The sequence below is a fragment of the Dermacentor andersoni genome, chromosome 1, assembly GCF_023375885.2.
Source record: "Dermacentor andersoni chromosome 1, qqDerAnde1_hic_scaffold, whole genome shotgun sequence".
In the NCBI taxonomy this organism is placed as follows: Eukaryota; Metazoa; Arthropoda; class Arachnida; order Ixodida; family Ixodidae; genus Dermacentor; species Dermacentor andersoni.
This window is the reverse complement of record NC_092814.1, coordinates 101,216,260-101,232,658: the sequence shown is the minus strand read 5'-3', so window position 1 is coordinate 101,232,658 and position 16,399 is coordinate 101,216,260. Positions and strand designations below refer to the sequence as shown.

The following is a 16,399-nucleotide window of genomic DNA, read 5'->3' as shown; positions in this document are numbered from 1 at the left end:
AGAAAGTCGCGGCTCTATCTCAAATCATTGATCATCCAGACGACAGCACATACGCTTAATCGCAATGACGAAGACTTGCCTCCAATCTATGGAGGCATGCATCGTACTTAAAGAGCAACGCAAAATCGTTTTGCCTCATAGTGAACGAGGCTCCCGTGGGGAACCGAAACGTCATTCCATCTTTCCTTTTTTGGTCGGTGCCATCTAATTTTCGTCAAGTTTGAGCCAATGTCGATCCTGTTCAGCGAAGATTAAGCCTGCCGCCATCGAGTTCGTGCACCCGCTACCAGCGGACCTGAACTGAAATGTAAGCATTTAGGTCGAACGAAACTGCTTTTATAGTTCAGTTCTGGCCTTAACGATTTGAGATCAACTGCACTTGCCTTCACACAGCGCGTACACAATAAGCAGCAAGCGGCGACACAGCACTATGCCAGCATCTGTATGTCACCGTACGCAGACGGTCGCATTCGCTACATATATGGGTGGGTCGGTACATGTTGCTTTGCCAACACATTTCTCAACTTCAGAGATGCACTGTTTGCCTCTGCGTCAAACAGCAAACAAGAGATGGTGCATTCGGTACACCGCAGCATAAACAACCGCCTCGCTCAGTTATATCAATGCCGTGTGAGCGATGGCATCTGCGCATTTTCGCGAGCGGACAACAGGGCCTATAAATGAGCACTTATGCGAGCAGTTTTCTCTAATAATGCTTTATGGCACCCGCAAACTGTAAGTATGATGGAGTTAAAGAAAAGCGAGAATCAGTAATAAATTTCCAGCCTGTAATATTTGTGTCTGGATTACAGTTGCCGTTGTTTAAGTGGTTCGGCCACTCATATCGACTCGTCTCAGGGTGGAAATACAGGGTCTGTTCTGAAAATAGTAGGACTCATTTTTTTTTTTATTTTATTCATGAGAATAGTACAAATGATTAGAATTTTTCAATGTAACACCCTCGCGCATCTACACACTGCGGCCAACGAGTTTTCCAGTTTTCATACGCCTCCAGGAACGCCTGGACCGCAATGCTGTTTAGCTCCCTCGTCACGGCCTGTTGAACCGCCTCTACCAATCCGTGATGTTTCCCCTTGAGCGTTGATTTTATTCTCTGGAGTAGAAAAAAGTCTGGCGGGGCCAATTCAGGGCTGTGGGGGGGGGGGGGCTAAGGCAGCGTTGCCACCTTGTGCTGGACAAGATACTCCATTACACGGAACGCTGTGTGGCTCGGCGCGGTGTCATGGTGCAGCCTCCAATTGTTGGCGATGGCTGGGCGGACACGAACAATGCGTTTTCGGAGTCTTTTGAGGACTTTCACGTAAAAAAGCTGCATTAACTGTTTGTCCGGGTGGTACGAACTCTTTGTGGATGACTCCATGTCAATCAAGAAAGCACATGAGCATGGACTTTTGCTTGGATTTGCTCATTCGTGCTTTCTTGGAGCGTGGGGACGAAGGGGTGTGCCATTCTGAGCTCTGCCGCTTGCTCTCCAGGTCGTAATCAAACACCCACGTCTCGTCACCGATCATTACATTGTCCAAAAAGTCGGGGTCGTCCTCCACATGATGAAGAAGATCCTGGCAGATCGCTTTCCTGTTGGCCTTTAGCTCCTCTGACAACACTCGCAGCACGAACTTTGTGCACACTTTCCTCATGGCTAAGTTTTCTGTCATGATTTCAAAAACTTGGGTTTGAGGAATGCTCAAGTCATCAGCAATCATCCTGATACTCATCCTACGATCACTGTTCAGCAAATTTTTCATTTGCAACACATTTTCATTGGTCTTGCTGGTCGAAGGGCGTCCAGAGCGGCTGTCGTCTTCCACTCTTTCCCTACCTTCTCGGAACAGCTTCTGCCACTCAAAAACAGCTGATCTACCCATGGCAACATCACCGTAGGCCTCCTTAATCACGTCGTGAGTCTCTTTGCCCATTTTACCAAGCTTTACACAAAATTTGATCACGTATCGCTGATCCAGTAAACGCTCCATGATTCTCCGTGACGAGGTGTTTCGACAGGGGTTCACAGTACAAGCAACCTGCTCTCTTCAACGGCTGAGAACCGACTGCCAATTTTGTAGCGTAAAGCTACACTACGCGGGCTGGAGCCAAGCTTCGCATGCGTGCGCGCCTGCCATACTGCGCATGCGTCGCCCTCGCCGCCGCCGACTGTGGCGCATTCCAGAGGTGTGACGTCGCAGTCTCCGCAGACACGCCGGCGCCGTGTGCGTCTGCTGCTGCATTTACGATTGCGGCGCCGCGCAGCACTGTGCATGAGTGAGGAGGGCGCACCGTGCGTCTAAATGTGCGGCAGAGAGGGTTGATGCAGCGCTGTCAACATGGAAGTCGAGACGGAGGCAGTGGCTCGACAGGAGAGTCGAGCCACTGCCAGTCGGCGCAAAAGACTGGAAAACCTAAATTCTTCAGACCACAAGGTTGTCGCTTGGCAGTTGGCCGTCGAGCGTCGAAAGAACGAGCGTGCCAAGACAAAACATGCGGTCAAGACGCCGGAGCAACGCGAAGAATGCCTACTGAGAAGACGTCGCCAAGAAGTTCAACGCCATGCTATGGCCTTCCGACAACAGCGGCAGGATCAAGAGAGTGTCATAGACGATCTCAAGACTCGTCGGTGCACTGAACATGCTATGAAACTCAGTGGAAGTGCGAGTGCGTCTACACTCTTCCTCTTGGACTTTGTGAACAATCCATTTCGACACATTTGTGACGTATGTGAAAGACTGTGGCATCTGAATTACAAGGACAAACAAGGCCATAGGCGGATAAGCTAAGGTTAGCAAGCAAGGTAAGAGATTAACCAAGCATAACAGTACCTTTACGCTACATATATCCTGGCATAGCTGAGCTAAGACACTGCCAATTTCTTTTTTTCTCAGCGTTCCCAATATCCCCCCAATATCCTGCGCGCGCAGTCCGCCTCTCGTCCGCTCGTTCGCCCAGGAAAAATATCAGTCCTACTACTTTCAGAACATACCCTGTACACGACACATATGCACAAATATGAATTTTTTGCTCATATGCACAGATATGAATTTTTTGCTATGTTTTGACATTATTTCATATCAGCGATGCACCTTTTTCACAATATTTGACAATAACAATGATCTGCGGCTGTAATTGTCTATGTAAACAAGTGCACTGCTCGAAGACTTCTCGAATATGCGAAACGTCTAAATAATGTGTAAAAAGAATACAAAAAGCAAGCTCCAAGTGCAGAAATCAGCGCCAAATTCCAAGGCAGCCACGTCACAAACGGAACTCAGCGTGCCTTCATCGGCCGCACTGTTTGCACAGCAGCGCACTCAGGTCTGCTCACCCAGTAGGCGGTGAGTGCTACATGGTGTCCAGGAACGACATGCTGCCTTGAAGTAGCCATTAATAATGATTCGCGATCCACGAAATACACAACCCATGTGCACTCAACGTGGGCACAGGTGCACGATTCAACCGGCGAAAGCCCCAGGACCCTTACAAAACGTTTTCAGCAGCATGCAGCAGAGGGCAGCACAGGAAAATAAAAAAGGCAGGTTTGCAGCCGGCATCTAGCTACTGCATTGCATGCGAGATGGCTCAACTTTATCACACACTTTGCAGCCTGGATGCTGCAAATGGCAGCTTATCTTCCTTTTTTTTGAGCAAATTGATGCAATGAAAAATAGTGTTCTCGAAATGGTGCATCCTACAATTGTCGGTGGTTGTTTTTCAAGTACTGTACACTACACCTCTCTCTGCTCTTTTTGCCTCTATATCCCCTTCCCCATAGCAGGGTAGCAAACTGAATGTGCGCCTGATTAATCACCCAACCTTTGCTCTCTTCTCTCTATCTCTCGCACTTTCTGCAAGTGATTGGAAAAAGTTGCATGCAATGGACTGCCGCACGCACGCATCACGACAGCAAATTATGTTGTAATATGCAGTATCTAGACCGGATTGCCCAAAATTTTCTCTGCAAATTACACTTGCGGAGAAGTGCATTTGCTCAACATGCATTTCCCGTATGACAGAGGTATAACATGCTACAAGGAAAGACTCCTGAAGACATGGTATGTCCAACCAAAATTGTTGTTCGTGAGGCTGCTTGCAAGGCCATAACAAAAGCTCACGTGCTGCCTTGTGCACGAGGCCTTAGGTAGCCTCACATGCTGTTGGATCTGGAGGACAATCCCAATTGCTGTCCCCCAGATTTTGGACCTTGCCGTTGAGTGCGGGAGTTGGCCGAAGTTGAGGAGGACCTTGAGATGAAAACTGGAGGTTTATTTACATTATTTACAGTGAGAGTACTAAGAAATTAACAGTCATAAAGTCATTACGGGCCGGCAACAACTCGGACGCTGCGGCCCGTGGCAAGAAGCTTGAAAGAGATGAATGAAGGAATGCTCTCTTGTTGCTCCCTGTCTCTGGCTTTTAACCCTTTCGGTGTCTCGAAGTCACGTCACGTTCGGCCAATCGGCGAGCCCGCTCAGGTGGCGTCATTTTCGGCCAGTGGTAGGCGCCCGTGCGATTGTGTCACACCCGGTGCAGAGGGTCGCTCCTTGGGCCCCCAATTGTCCGAGGGCTTACTTCTCTCTGCGGTATTGCCTTCCTGGCTTGCAACTGCCTTTACAAAGGCGGATGGGGGGATTGCTGCCAGGGATTCACGGTGCATTACAGCCGTCTTGCCTTGGGACCCACGTTACCTGGAACCGTGCCAGGCTCCCGCTACACTTTCGGGAAGTCAAGCAGTGAATAGCTCCACCTCCGGCGCACGAGGTGGGGGACGCCAACTTGTTTGGACGTGCGGCGCCTCGGGAACGTGGTAGATGTGCTTCTGCGCTCCTTAATTAGCGGTGACGCGATTCGATGTGGTCTGGTGAAATTTAAGTAGGCTCAGAAAAAGGTGCCGTATCTAACAATGCACAGATATAATGAGCAATACAGTAACATTATTCACAATATTTTCCAGCCGTTCAAGCATCTGCAGGTAATGTGCGTGGTTGGAAATTTGGGAATCGGAGTAAAGATATGCAGTTAAACACTCAGTACTGGATTGGCAAAAATATTTATTGAGTATATACATTTGTTGTATGTCTCAGCATAATTCCTTAACCATGTATTGTTTGCGTTTTTATTTTATTGAAATATACTAATCATGAGACGTAGGAGCTCGGGTATGCTTCATTCTTTGATTTTGCTGAGCTGGTTGATGATGATGATGATGAATTTGTTGTTTTATGGCGCAAGGGCCAATTATGACCAAAGAGCGCCAGGTCAGTGTTGATGGGTTTGCAGTGGGTAGATGAATTTCGTGAGTGATTGTGACGTAGCTGTGAAGGGCCTAAAAGCAATCTCGGTAAAGCGCATAAAAGCTATATGTAATAAAAATTATGGCAATGACTAGTGAGAACTAAGAACACAAAAGATACATTGTGATAGAATGATGATATTTAAAAATACATGAAGGTAAACGTTTACAAGAAGCACTACTGCCTATGAGAACCCTTGGAACGAAAGGGTCTGAAGGCATGTGCTGTGGGAAGCCAAAAAGAGCATGCAAACCCGCTGGAAAAAGAATAAACTAAACCGTACACTCCGCTTGCGCATCGCGCAAATCAACATAGAAATCGAGGAATACGCTAACCAATTAACCAAAAACCAATGGGAAAAGGTATGCGATAGCATGCAGGGACAACTCGGTCTAGCCAAAACGTGGAATCTCCTCCGATATCTTATGGACCCGGATAAGAGTAAATCCGAGCAGAGGAAAAGCCTCAATAAGATCACTCACCAATACCAGGGCACGAACGACGAGCTCCTAACAGAGCTCAAAACCCGGTACATAGGCACAAATGCACAAATCCCCCAGAAGCCATACACTGGTCCGGAGAATCTTAACCTAGACGCACCCATCCTAGAGGCTGAAGTACGAGCCGTCTTGCTGAAACTCCGAACTAAATCTGCACCAGGCCCCGATGGAATAACAAATAAGACCCTCCGGAATCTAGATGACGTATCTATCACTGCCTTAACAGAGTACTTCAACCGCTGTTGGGAAACAGGTTCTATCCCCTCGCAATGGAAGCATGCACAAATAATATTCATACCTAAACATGGTAAACTACTACAGCTCGAGAACTTACGCCCGATCTCTCTGACCTCATGCGTAGGAAAACTCATGGAGCACGTTATACTTAACCGCCTCCACAATTTTGCGGAGGACAATAACTTATTTCCGAACTCCATAATTGGCTTTCGTCCAAAACTTTCCACGCAAGACATCATGCTTCAGCTTAAACATCAAGTTCTGGACCACATACCCAAGAATGGTACCCGGGCTGTCCTGGGCCTTGATCTTACAAAGGCCTTTGACAACGTAGCGCATCAGGCTATACTAGAGAATCTGCAGTACCTAGGTGTGGGCCAGAGGACCTACAACTACATCAAAGATTTCCTCAACCACCGCACAGCGGAACTAAGAATAGGGGAACTACAATCGGACAAGATCCCTCTTGGAAGTCGTGGCACACCGCAGGGATCAGTCTTATCCCCCTTCCTCTTTAATTTAGCGATGATCCGATTACCGGAACAACTTAATCAGATTCCAGATCTACACTACAGTCTGTATGCCGACGACATCACCCTGTGGGTGGTTAAAGGTAGCGATGGACATATAGAAACCACGCTGCAACAAGCTGTAGACACGGTTGAAAAGTACGTTACCGACAAAGGCCTCGCCTGCTCACAGCAAAAATCAGAACTCTTCCTACTCAGAGCCCCTACAAACCGCAAATCCCACACTGCGCCATCCCCAGAAATCACTGTGCGAGCCGGAGGAGGCGCGATCCCGGTGATGACCACCATCCGTGTACTAGGCCTCTTCATGCAAGCTCACGGGCGCAACGGCAACACAATTCATAAACTGGAAGCATGCGTTCAGCAGACGATGCGACTCATTTCAAGAATTGCCAACCGACACTCTGGCATGAAAGAAGCCAAGCTCATAAGGTTGGTACAAGCCTTCGTTCTCAGCCGCATCACCTACATCACCCCGTACCTCTGCCTCAAAGCGGCTGAGAGAGAGAAAATAGAGGGAATTATCCGGAGGGCCTATAAACAGGCTCTTGGGCTACCTATAAGAACGGCCAACGCTAAATTGCTAGCCCTAGGTGTGCACAACACCCTCGATGAACTTGTAGAAGCGCACCTTATATCTCAATACGAAAGGCTAGCTCAGAGTGCCGCCGGGCGAAACATCCTCCAGAATCTCGGCATCAACTACGAGTCGATGCAAAGCATTAAAGTAGACATTCCTCACGATCAGAGGCGCCATCTCAAAATTAATCCACTCCCTAAAAACATGCACCCCGATTTCCACAAGGAAAGGAGGGCCGAGCGGTCCAAAGCTTTACATCAGAAATTCCACGCCTTCAAAGACGTAGTCTATGTCGACGCAGCAGAATACATAGAACGCAACTGTATGTCCCTTGTAGTGGTGGACTCCTCAGGTCAAATACGCGCTGGTGGTTCAATTCGCACCAGAAGCTCCGAAACAGCGGAAGAGGTGGCTATCGCTTTGGCAATAGCCTCCACACATTGTCATTACATTATTAGTGATTCCAGAGCAGCAGTACGCAATTTTGCGAAAGGTTGGGTCTCGGCTCCCGTAAAACACATAATAGACACCAATCAACACCCACGACCAATCCAGATCATTTGGGCACCAGCACACTCCTCCCTACCCGGCAACGATGCCGCCCACACCGCCGCTCGAGGACTTGCCAACCGAGCACCCGGACGGCTCACGCTAGGATCAGAGAGGGATCGCATGATCAGTTACCAGGAAATAACTCAGCACTACAGGTTAGCCAGGGCAGTGTACCTGCAAGCGCACAAATCGCTTAACAAGCGACAAGAAGTAGCTTGGAGACGACTGCAGACGAACACTTACCCCAACCCCGTAGCCTATCACTACTACTACCCGGACCAATACCCTAATACATGTAAGCATTGTAAGCAAAAAGCGGATCTATTCCATATTATGTGGTCGTGCCCAGCAGAAAATCACACAAATCACAGAATAAGTAATACTGAGCAGTGGGAGGCCGTGTTGCTCAGCTCCGACCCTGACCTGCAGGCCAAGGTCATCGAGAGAGCTGAAGAAGCCGCCCGGGCCCAGGGGCTTGTGGCTGCCTAACAACAGGGTCATCCGTCAATACCTTGTTTTCAAATAAAGTCTTTACTCACTCACTCATCGCAGCGGCATCCTCTGGAGAGAGGATGTGCTACAAATTCGTAGGGCTAACAACATGTAAGACAACATCGTTTAGGAAATTTAGGACTGCTCTGGTGTCAAACAACGGTTCTATACCAAGAAACATCACAGGATGAAGGGGGATGTGCTGCCGGTATGCTAGCGAAAAGTGTTTCTTTCTCTCTGTTTCGGCTTCCCGACACTCCAGGAGGGTGTGGAGGACGGTGAGCCTTTCACCGCATCTACCGCAGGATGGTGGTTCATTTCCAGTTAGCAAGAAACTGTGTGTGGCATATGTGTGTCCTATTCTAAGAAGACAGAATAGGACATCTGTTCGTCGTGTTTTTGTTGCGGAGGGCCAATAACCCAGTTTTGGTTTAATCAAATGAAGCTTATTATTTGTCTCAGCATCCCATAAGCGCTGCCAGTGGCTTCTGAGTTTGTTTCGGATGAAAGGCTTTAGATCTAAGGCAGGTAGTGCAGTGGCGGCATGGATATCTTGTGATGCAATTGATGTGGCTATTTGGTCAGCCAGCATATTACCCTCAATGCCCCTATGTCCAGGTACCCAACATATTATGACTTGCTGCTGAGACATGTACGATGTGCAAATGACTGAATAAAGCTCGGTAAGTACAGGGTTTCGATGATTGCGGAGGAACATTTGGGCTTTTACGACACTTAGAGAGTCCGTGTATATAATGGCTTTGTGCAACTTTGCTTTCTTTATTTGTTTAACAGCACATAGAATTGCATAAGCTTCCGCAGTGAATATGCTTGTTTCCGGATGCAGTCCGTCGGACTGGGAGAAGGATGGTACGATTGCAGCATAAAACACGCCGGCATGCGACTTGGAAGCATCAGTGTAAAATTCTATGCACAAGTACTTAGATTGAAGTTACAAGAAATGCATTCGGATATGTGCCTCTGGGGCGTGTTTCGTCACCTCTACGAATGATATATCGCATTCTATGGGCTTCCACTGCCATGGCGGCAATGGCTTAGCTGGGGCCATCAGGTTTTGCTGTAGAATTGGGACTTGCATATTCTCGGCAAGCTTTCTAATGCGCAGAGAGAATGGTTCTGTAGCTGCAGGTCGATTATTAAAGAGCATTGCAGATGCCACGTCGTTTATGCTTACATAAGAGGGATGGTCGCGGTTTGCGTTCACGTTGAGGCAATACTCCCGATACATGAGCAATTGAGCAAATTTTCAAATGTGACCTATGTGTCCTTTCCAGTGCTCCTGCGGTTGAAAAAAGCCTTTCTGTGTCGCTTGAAACCAGGAGGACAATGAACTTTTTCGCCAGGTAGCTGAGGACTGGGTATTTCAACTCATTCGATTTCCATGTAATTAAGAGTATCTTCTTCAACAAACAGGGCTTTATCAAAATAAATGTCGACTTCTGTTTCTCCGATTTCTGACGATGATAATGTGCTGTCGCCTAACTGCTTGTCAAGGAAATCGAACAGTGAGCTGCTGCTCTGCCATTTATGACTTTAGTCGGTTAACAGTGAGCTTCGACGTACATCTGCACTAGAGAGACTTCATGCCAGCACGCATCAAGTTTACCACACATATGAACCGAGTGACTTTTGTGTACTTCAACAATATGAATTGCCTTTTCCTCATTTGATCTTGCATCGTCATCACACTCTCCCTCGTCCTCAATCACCTCACCACGTGAGGGTGAGGACAGATAGGGTGAGGAAGGCCCTCGTGAGGGCTCGTCCTCGTGAGGGGTGCCCATGTCTGGTGCTGAGTAGGTAGGAAAAAGCTGAATTTTCTCTTACAGCCCAAACTCAGAAGCACAAGCAAAGGGATATTATCAAGCAATTAAAATGACTGTATGCTTTGCACTACTATAGACTAAACACAGATACAATTTTAAAAAATGCAAGATCTGGCAGCCTTTTACTGTCTTACCCATCCATCTCATTCTTGTAGATGACGGGAACAAAGTTGGGTGGCTCTATGTTGAACTCCAGCTGAACATTTTCCAGGTTTCTCTCAAAAGTGTCCACACTTCCAATGTTGAACCATAGAACATTCTGAATAAGGAGTATGTAAATAACACATGTAAGCTACAAAACTTTGCTTTGTTCACACAGCGCTTTCCTGGTTCAGAGAAAATTATTTCATGTTCAATGCAAATAAATATCTCGCAATGAGACATGAGTTTTCTTTGATACGACATCCTCTCAATTACAATTATATTACATAATATAATTTACATAATAATTATTTTATATATAATATCACAATCTTACAGTACAGAAGCCTGTACATTTTATTTGTTGTACACACTTGCTGTCAGCAATGGAAAATGGAAAAACTTTATTTCGCTATACCTCAGGGAGATTGGCGGTGGGCCGGTGTCTTCATGTTTTGAGTCCTGGCCGCTTCACAAGGTCGGTGCCCCTATTCCAGGGCACCGCTGAGTCTTGCTGCCTCGCAGGCGTGCTGCACAATTGCCCGTTGGGCTGCGAGCTCGCTGCTGGTGAGCAGACCCTCCCATTGTTCCGCACTTGGGTTATTTACTTTATGGGATGCGAAATTACGCTTGCATTCCCACGTGATGTGGTATAACGTGGGGGTTGTTCCGCACCACGGACATGTATCCCTGTACTGGGTAGGGAACATTTTGTGTAATGTGTGCAGGTTGAAGAACGTACCTGCTTGCAGTCTTCGCCAGCTTACTGCCTCATGTTGTGTGAGCGATGTGTGGGGTGGGGGGTATTTAAGTCTCCTTCCTCTGTAGTAGTTAAGTATTTCTGCATACGTCGGCTCCACCGTTAAGGGGGCCTCTAGGGTTTCCGACTGCCCTGCTCGGTGCGTGAGTTCGCAAACTAGGCGGTCCACCCTTGAGTTGCCCTCTATCCCGGTGTGTGCCGGTATCCAGAAGATCCTATGTTTTATCTTTTTGTTAGGAGGCTCTGTTTAGAGGAGGATTCTCAGTGCTTCCTTACTAACTCTGCCTTGTGTGTAGTTCCTGCATGTTGCTTTGGAGTCCGTTAGAATTGTCAGAGATTTGTTCCTGCGGTAACCTTCAGCCGCCGCTAGAGCTACGGCGACTTCCTCCCCCTCCGTTACCGTGCAGTTTCTCAGGGTCGCGCAGCTAATTGGTTCTCCCGTGTGGTTTACCACTGCTGCCGCGACTCTAAACATTCTAGTGTTGCGGTCCCATGGGTATACGGCCGCGTCTGTGTATACTGTGTTTTCTAGTGCGGCTAGGTTTCGTTCCACGAAATCTGCTCGTGCCTGCCTTCTGGCGGCGTGGAGATTCGGGTCCATGTTTCTCGGTAGGGGGCTAACCTCCAGTGTCTGGCGAACGCTGTCTGGGATGCTAGCAGCCCGATTCTCTATTCCGTCTGTGTTATGCCCTATTCTTTTTAGGAGCTTGCGGCCGGTGGCAGTCTGCTGGAGCCTGGCGATCTGTGCAATGAGCTGCGCTTCCGCGAGTTCTTCGAAAGTGTTGCTTAGGCCCATCTGCAACAGTTTATCGTTGGGCGTGTTTCTAGGTAGATGTAGCGCCGTCTTATACGCTTTCCTTAGTAGCGTTTCCGTCTGTTCTTTTTCGTGCTTGGTCATGTTGTGGTACGGGAGCGAGTACGTGACTCTGCTGACCACTAGGCTTCTGACCAGCTTGATTGTGTCTTCTTCTCTCATTCCGCTTCTTCTTTGAGATACCCTCGTTATCATTCGGCTTACTTGTTCTGTCGATTTTTTTAGTAAGCTGATTGTGTGGCTGCATTTCTTGCTTCCTTGAATCCACATGCCTAGGACGCGTATCATGCTCCTTTCAGGTATGTTTTGTCCCTCTAGTTTTACTATTAGTTCTTCCTCGGTAGGGTTTCTTCCCACTCTCAGGATTTCTGATTTTTCGGTGGAGCACGCCAGGCCCCTTTCTCCGACGTATTCTTCCACGCACTCGGCCGCTTCCTGCAATTTTTCTTGCTTCTGTCCCAGGGAGCCTCGACTGACCCAGACCGTGATGTCGTCAGCATATATTGCATGCTGGATGCCGTCAATCTTGCTAAGTCTTCGAGCCAGTCCGATCATTGCGATCATTGCTGTCAGCAAAAACCATTTTATTCACATAAAGCAAATCCCCTAACACCTTCAGTATCAGTGTTGTTAAGTACTGCTATTTTCCAGCGGCCTGAAGACAACAAAGTTGCAAGCAGTGCATACAATGCAGCAGGGTGATTTCAAGAGAGATCAAACATGCATGTCCGCTTGATATTTTTGTTGTCTGGGTTTTTATATGACCATGTAGGAATATTCAAACTGCACGGAACGGAAAATTTTATTCCTGAAAAGCAATCCCAGCAAGCCAAAAGAAATATTTGAAAGTGGTGGCGTGAGCGTCTTCCTATTGCTTACCACAATATTTTCCGATTTCACGGACGAATTAAATGAAAGCTAAAAATATTGCGTTGAACTTTTCTGCTCATTCTAATATGCTTCACAGTAAATTAGTTCTATGCGTTTTTTTATGCTGTCCACAAATGAAAAAAATATAGAAAAATTCTAAACATGGCCCAAATTTGAAAAATTTTATAACTTTGATGCATCTTGGCGTGCTTTCCATTTCACAAAGAGAGACTTGAAAAAAGTCTCAAACATAGAATGTTCTCTTTGCAACATTAATGCAAAATATCGTCTTCTTACATTATACACAAGTAAAAAATAGTTAAATGAACAAGATTTTAAAAAAAAACTCATTTTCAAAAAATAAAGAACTGCGATTCCAATTTTTTTGAAAAATTTTGGATGGAAGTCCACTTATGTCGGGCAAAATGTGGGTGCGATAATATGTTGCCTTATTTGCTTTATTCACAAAATATAACGGGCCACAGTGGCCCGTGTTGAGCATGCTGGCTTCCAGAGTTGTGGAATGCGTGCCCCCATTCAAATCCAATTCCATCCCGGGGAATTAGAACTTGCCACAATTCCATTCCTTTCAATTCGTCGGAATGAAAAACTTAGCACATTCCCACTCCGGGAATGGCCGGGCAGTTCAATTTCATTCTTGTAATTCCTCAACAACGGAAAGGCATCTTGGTAGTTTTATCGAGTTACCGATGAATGCACCATAAAGCTGGTGTCATCAGACATGTTAAGAACTGCAAAAATATGCAAAACATGTTACCAAGGTTGAGGGATAGTAGCTTGGCGACATATCTCATGCAGTACAACCACTCTAATTCCCATAGAGGCAGTTCTCCCGCTACCTATAGTATTTGCATGGTGAGCACGTTTTAACAGCTTGTGATATTTTAATATTGTTTAAGCTTAAATGTGTTAATGCTAAAATGACGACATAAAATATTTTTCTTAGGTGTCCTCATGATTTTTAAATGCTGCAATAAAGGTCACAAGCAGTGCAAGGTGCAAAAAGAAGCCTTATTTTGGTTTTATTCATCGAAATTTTGCAACAAACTGTCATGAGCTGCTGCAGCTATCGAGCAACATCACCAGCAGGAGTCAGTGGAGTGTAAATCAGTGCCGCATGTTTCGGGAATTCCGTCGTGGCATGTGTGGATGTGCACCCACGATCAGTCAAGCAGACAAGCGCTGTCTGCGGCAAGAACTGCCACTAGCCAGCTGACGGTGATTAAACTGTTTTAACTACTAACTGCAAAGGACACGCAATAAATTTGTTTTGAGCACCACTAGTAGCGTTGAGTTTGTTCTCTCTTGCGTCCCAGAAAACAATGCAGAAAACATATTCTTTGTTTGCTACAATAAAAAACCCAGGTAAACCTTCCTTCATTTGTGGCAACCGTTGCCTTTTCTTTTTTTAAAAGAGAGTAAACGTTAACAAACCAGAATGAGTCGTCGCGGCACTAAAGCCAACACACTCAACATGGACCACTTCGGCCCATTATATTTTGTGAATAAAGCAAATGAGGAAATATATTAGCACACCCATGTTTTGCCCGACGTAAGTGCACTTCCATCTAAAAGTTCTTTAAAAATTGGAACTGCAGCTTTTATTTCTTGAAAATGAGTTTTTTTGAAAAATCTGCTTTATTTAACTTTTTTTTTTCTTCTCTTGTGTTTCTTGTAGGAAGATAATATCTTGCATAAATGTTGCAAAGAGAACATTTTTGACGCATTTTTCAAGTTTCTGTGTGAAATAGAAAGCGTGCCAAGAGCCATCAAAGTTACAAAATTTTGTCTGATTTGAGCCATGTTTGAAATTTTAAAAATTTTGTTCATCTGTGGACAGCATGAAAAAAACGCAAGGAACTAATTTACTGTGAAGTGTAATAAAATAAGCAGGAAAGTTTCTCGACACAATGTTTTAGTTTGCATTTAATTCGGCCGGGAAATCAGAAAATGTTGTGGTAAGCAATACGAGGACGCTCGCGCCGCCACTTTCAAATATTTCTTTTGGCTTTCTGGGAACGCTTTTCGGGAATAAAATTTTACGTTCCATGCAGTTTGAATATTCCTACGTGACCTATAAAAAGCCAGACAAAACAAAAATATCAGGCGGACATGCATGCTTGATCTCTCGTGGAATCATCCTGCTGCACTGTATGCCCTTTTTGTAACTTTGCTGTCTTTAGGCCGCTGGAAAAAAGCAGTACTTAACAGTGATACTGAAGGTGTTAAGGGATTTGCTTCATGTCAATAAAATGGTTTTTGCTGACAGCAAGTATGTACAATAAATAAAATGTACTAGCTTTTGTACTGTTGTCATACGTAAAAAAAAAAAATTTCACAGTTCCGCCCGAAAGGTGAAACATCGACTACGATAGCAAATTAGTAGATAGCTGTACGAAGTAAGGATAGTAGTTTTATCGGTCGTGTAAACTTGTAAACAATCACTTAGTAACTAAATTAACAATGATAAAATGTGTAAGCGTGGCTCAACAAGGACGTAGAAAGAAACATGTCTTCGTGTGTCTGCTTCTTTCTACGTCCTTGTTCAGTCGCGCTGACCCATTCTATCAAGGATTCAAACCAACTAGCCCGTCAACATGTTTTAATAAGTTAATCAGGCCGCATTCCTCACTCGCGCATGCAAGATTGAACCGCATTCGCTGGCTCACCCTCACACGCTTTCACTCATACGGAACCTCACGGCAACAGCAACGCTGATGGCAGAAATGCGCCTGGAGTGTCCGTGCAGTTTGCCATCGCAATAATTATTGTGAAAATTATGTAATATAATTATAATTGAGAGGATGTCATATCAAAGAAAGCTCGTGTCTCACTGCAAGAGATTTGTTTGCATTGAGCGTGAAATAATTTTCCCTGAACCAGGAAAGTGTTGACAGCAAGCGTGTACAATAAATAAAATCATCGGTGATGGCTACTACAGCTGGAGGAAGATGGTTCCATCCCTGGGAAGTACAAGGGATGAAGAACTGAAAGAAAGACTTCTATTTGTTCTTGAATTGAAAATTTGCCATCTATTTAAGATTTTTTCTGCAAATACAACTCCGTTACATCGAGGTTCAACTGTATCAATGCCTCAACACATGACAATGATAGGAATGTAAACCAAAAATATGTGTCAATACTCAAACTGCATGTGCTGAAATGAGTTAACAAGTAGCACTCTTTTCCGATAATGAAAGCAAGAATAAGTGAGTCTGATGACTGAGGCGCATTTGATAACATCAAACCTGTAGGACAATAATAGATATCTCCATCTTTGCCGCTGTGCCAACCTAAGCACCACAGCAAAGATAGTAACTTAGGCACAGCCTATGTTGCCAAGCACAGTCCATACACATAATATGGCCCATAATATGCCCATACATACATGCCTGCCAAATTACAAAATAATCTGCACCCAAATGCCTCAATTTAAAAGCAACAATGTAGTGAAGCCAAGTGTTGGGAACATCGCAAGATATACTTACATTTCCATCAATTTGGTTTCCTGGAAGAAGTCTGACTCGCACCCACTTTTTGTTGATGACTTCAAGTTTCTCAACCTGAAAAAAAAAAAAATCATCTTCTGAATGATGGAAGCATAAATATTCAAGTGAACTACATGGACACCTTACTGTCATTTCAGATGAAACTAGAGCAAATGTGCATCAGGCATTTCAACATTTTATGGCACATTTAAAGTTTTTTGTTTTTCTTTCTTAAGCAATAATGGAAAATAAGCTGTGTATGCT

The 16,399-nt window shown here is 45.4% G+C and overlaps 1 protein-coding gene across 2 annotated transcripts in view; it reads right to left on the bottom strand.

The window, feature by feature from the left end:
* Afg3l2 (AFG3 like matrix AAA peptidase subunit 2) overlaps positions 1 to 16,399 on the bottom strand; it is a 138,911-nt gene that overhangs the window by 78,915 nt on the left and 43,597 nt on the right. For both annotated transcript variants that reach the window (XM_050193342.2, XM_050193343.2), the window contains exons 5-6: positions 16,136 to 16,210; positions 10,176 to 10,300 (exon numbers count right to left, since the gene is read on the bottom strand). In XM_050193342.2, the coding sequence (XP_050049299.1) occupies positions 10,176 to 10,300; positions 16,136 to 16,210 (200 nt within the window). The remainder of the gene's footprint in view (positions 1 to 10,175; positions 10,301 to 16,135; positions 16,211 to 16,399) is intronic.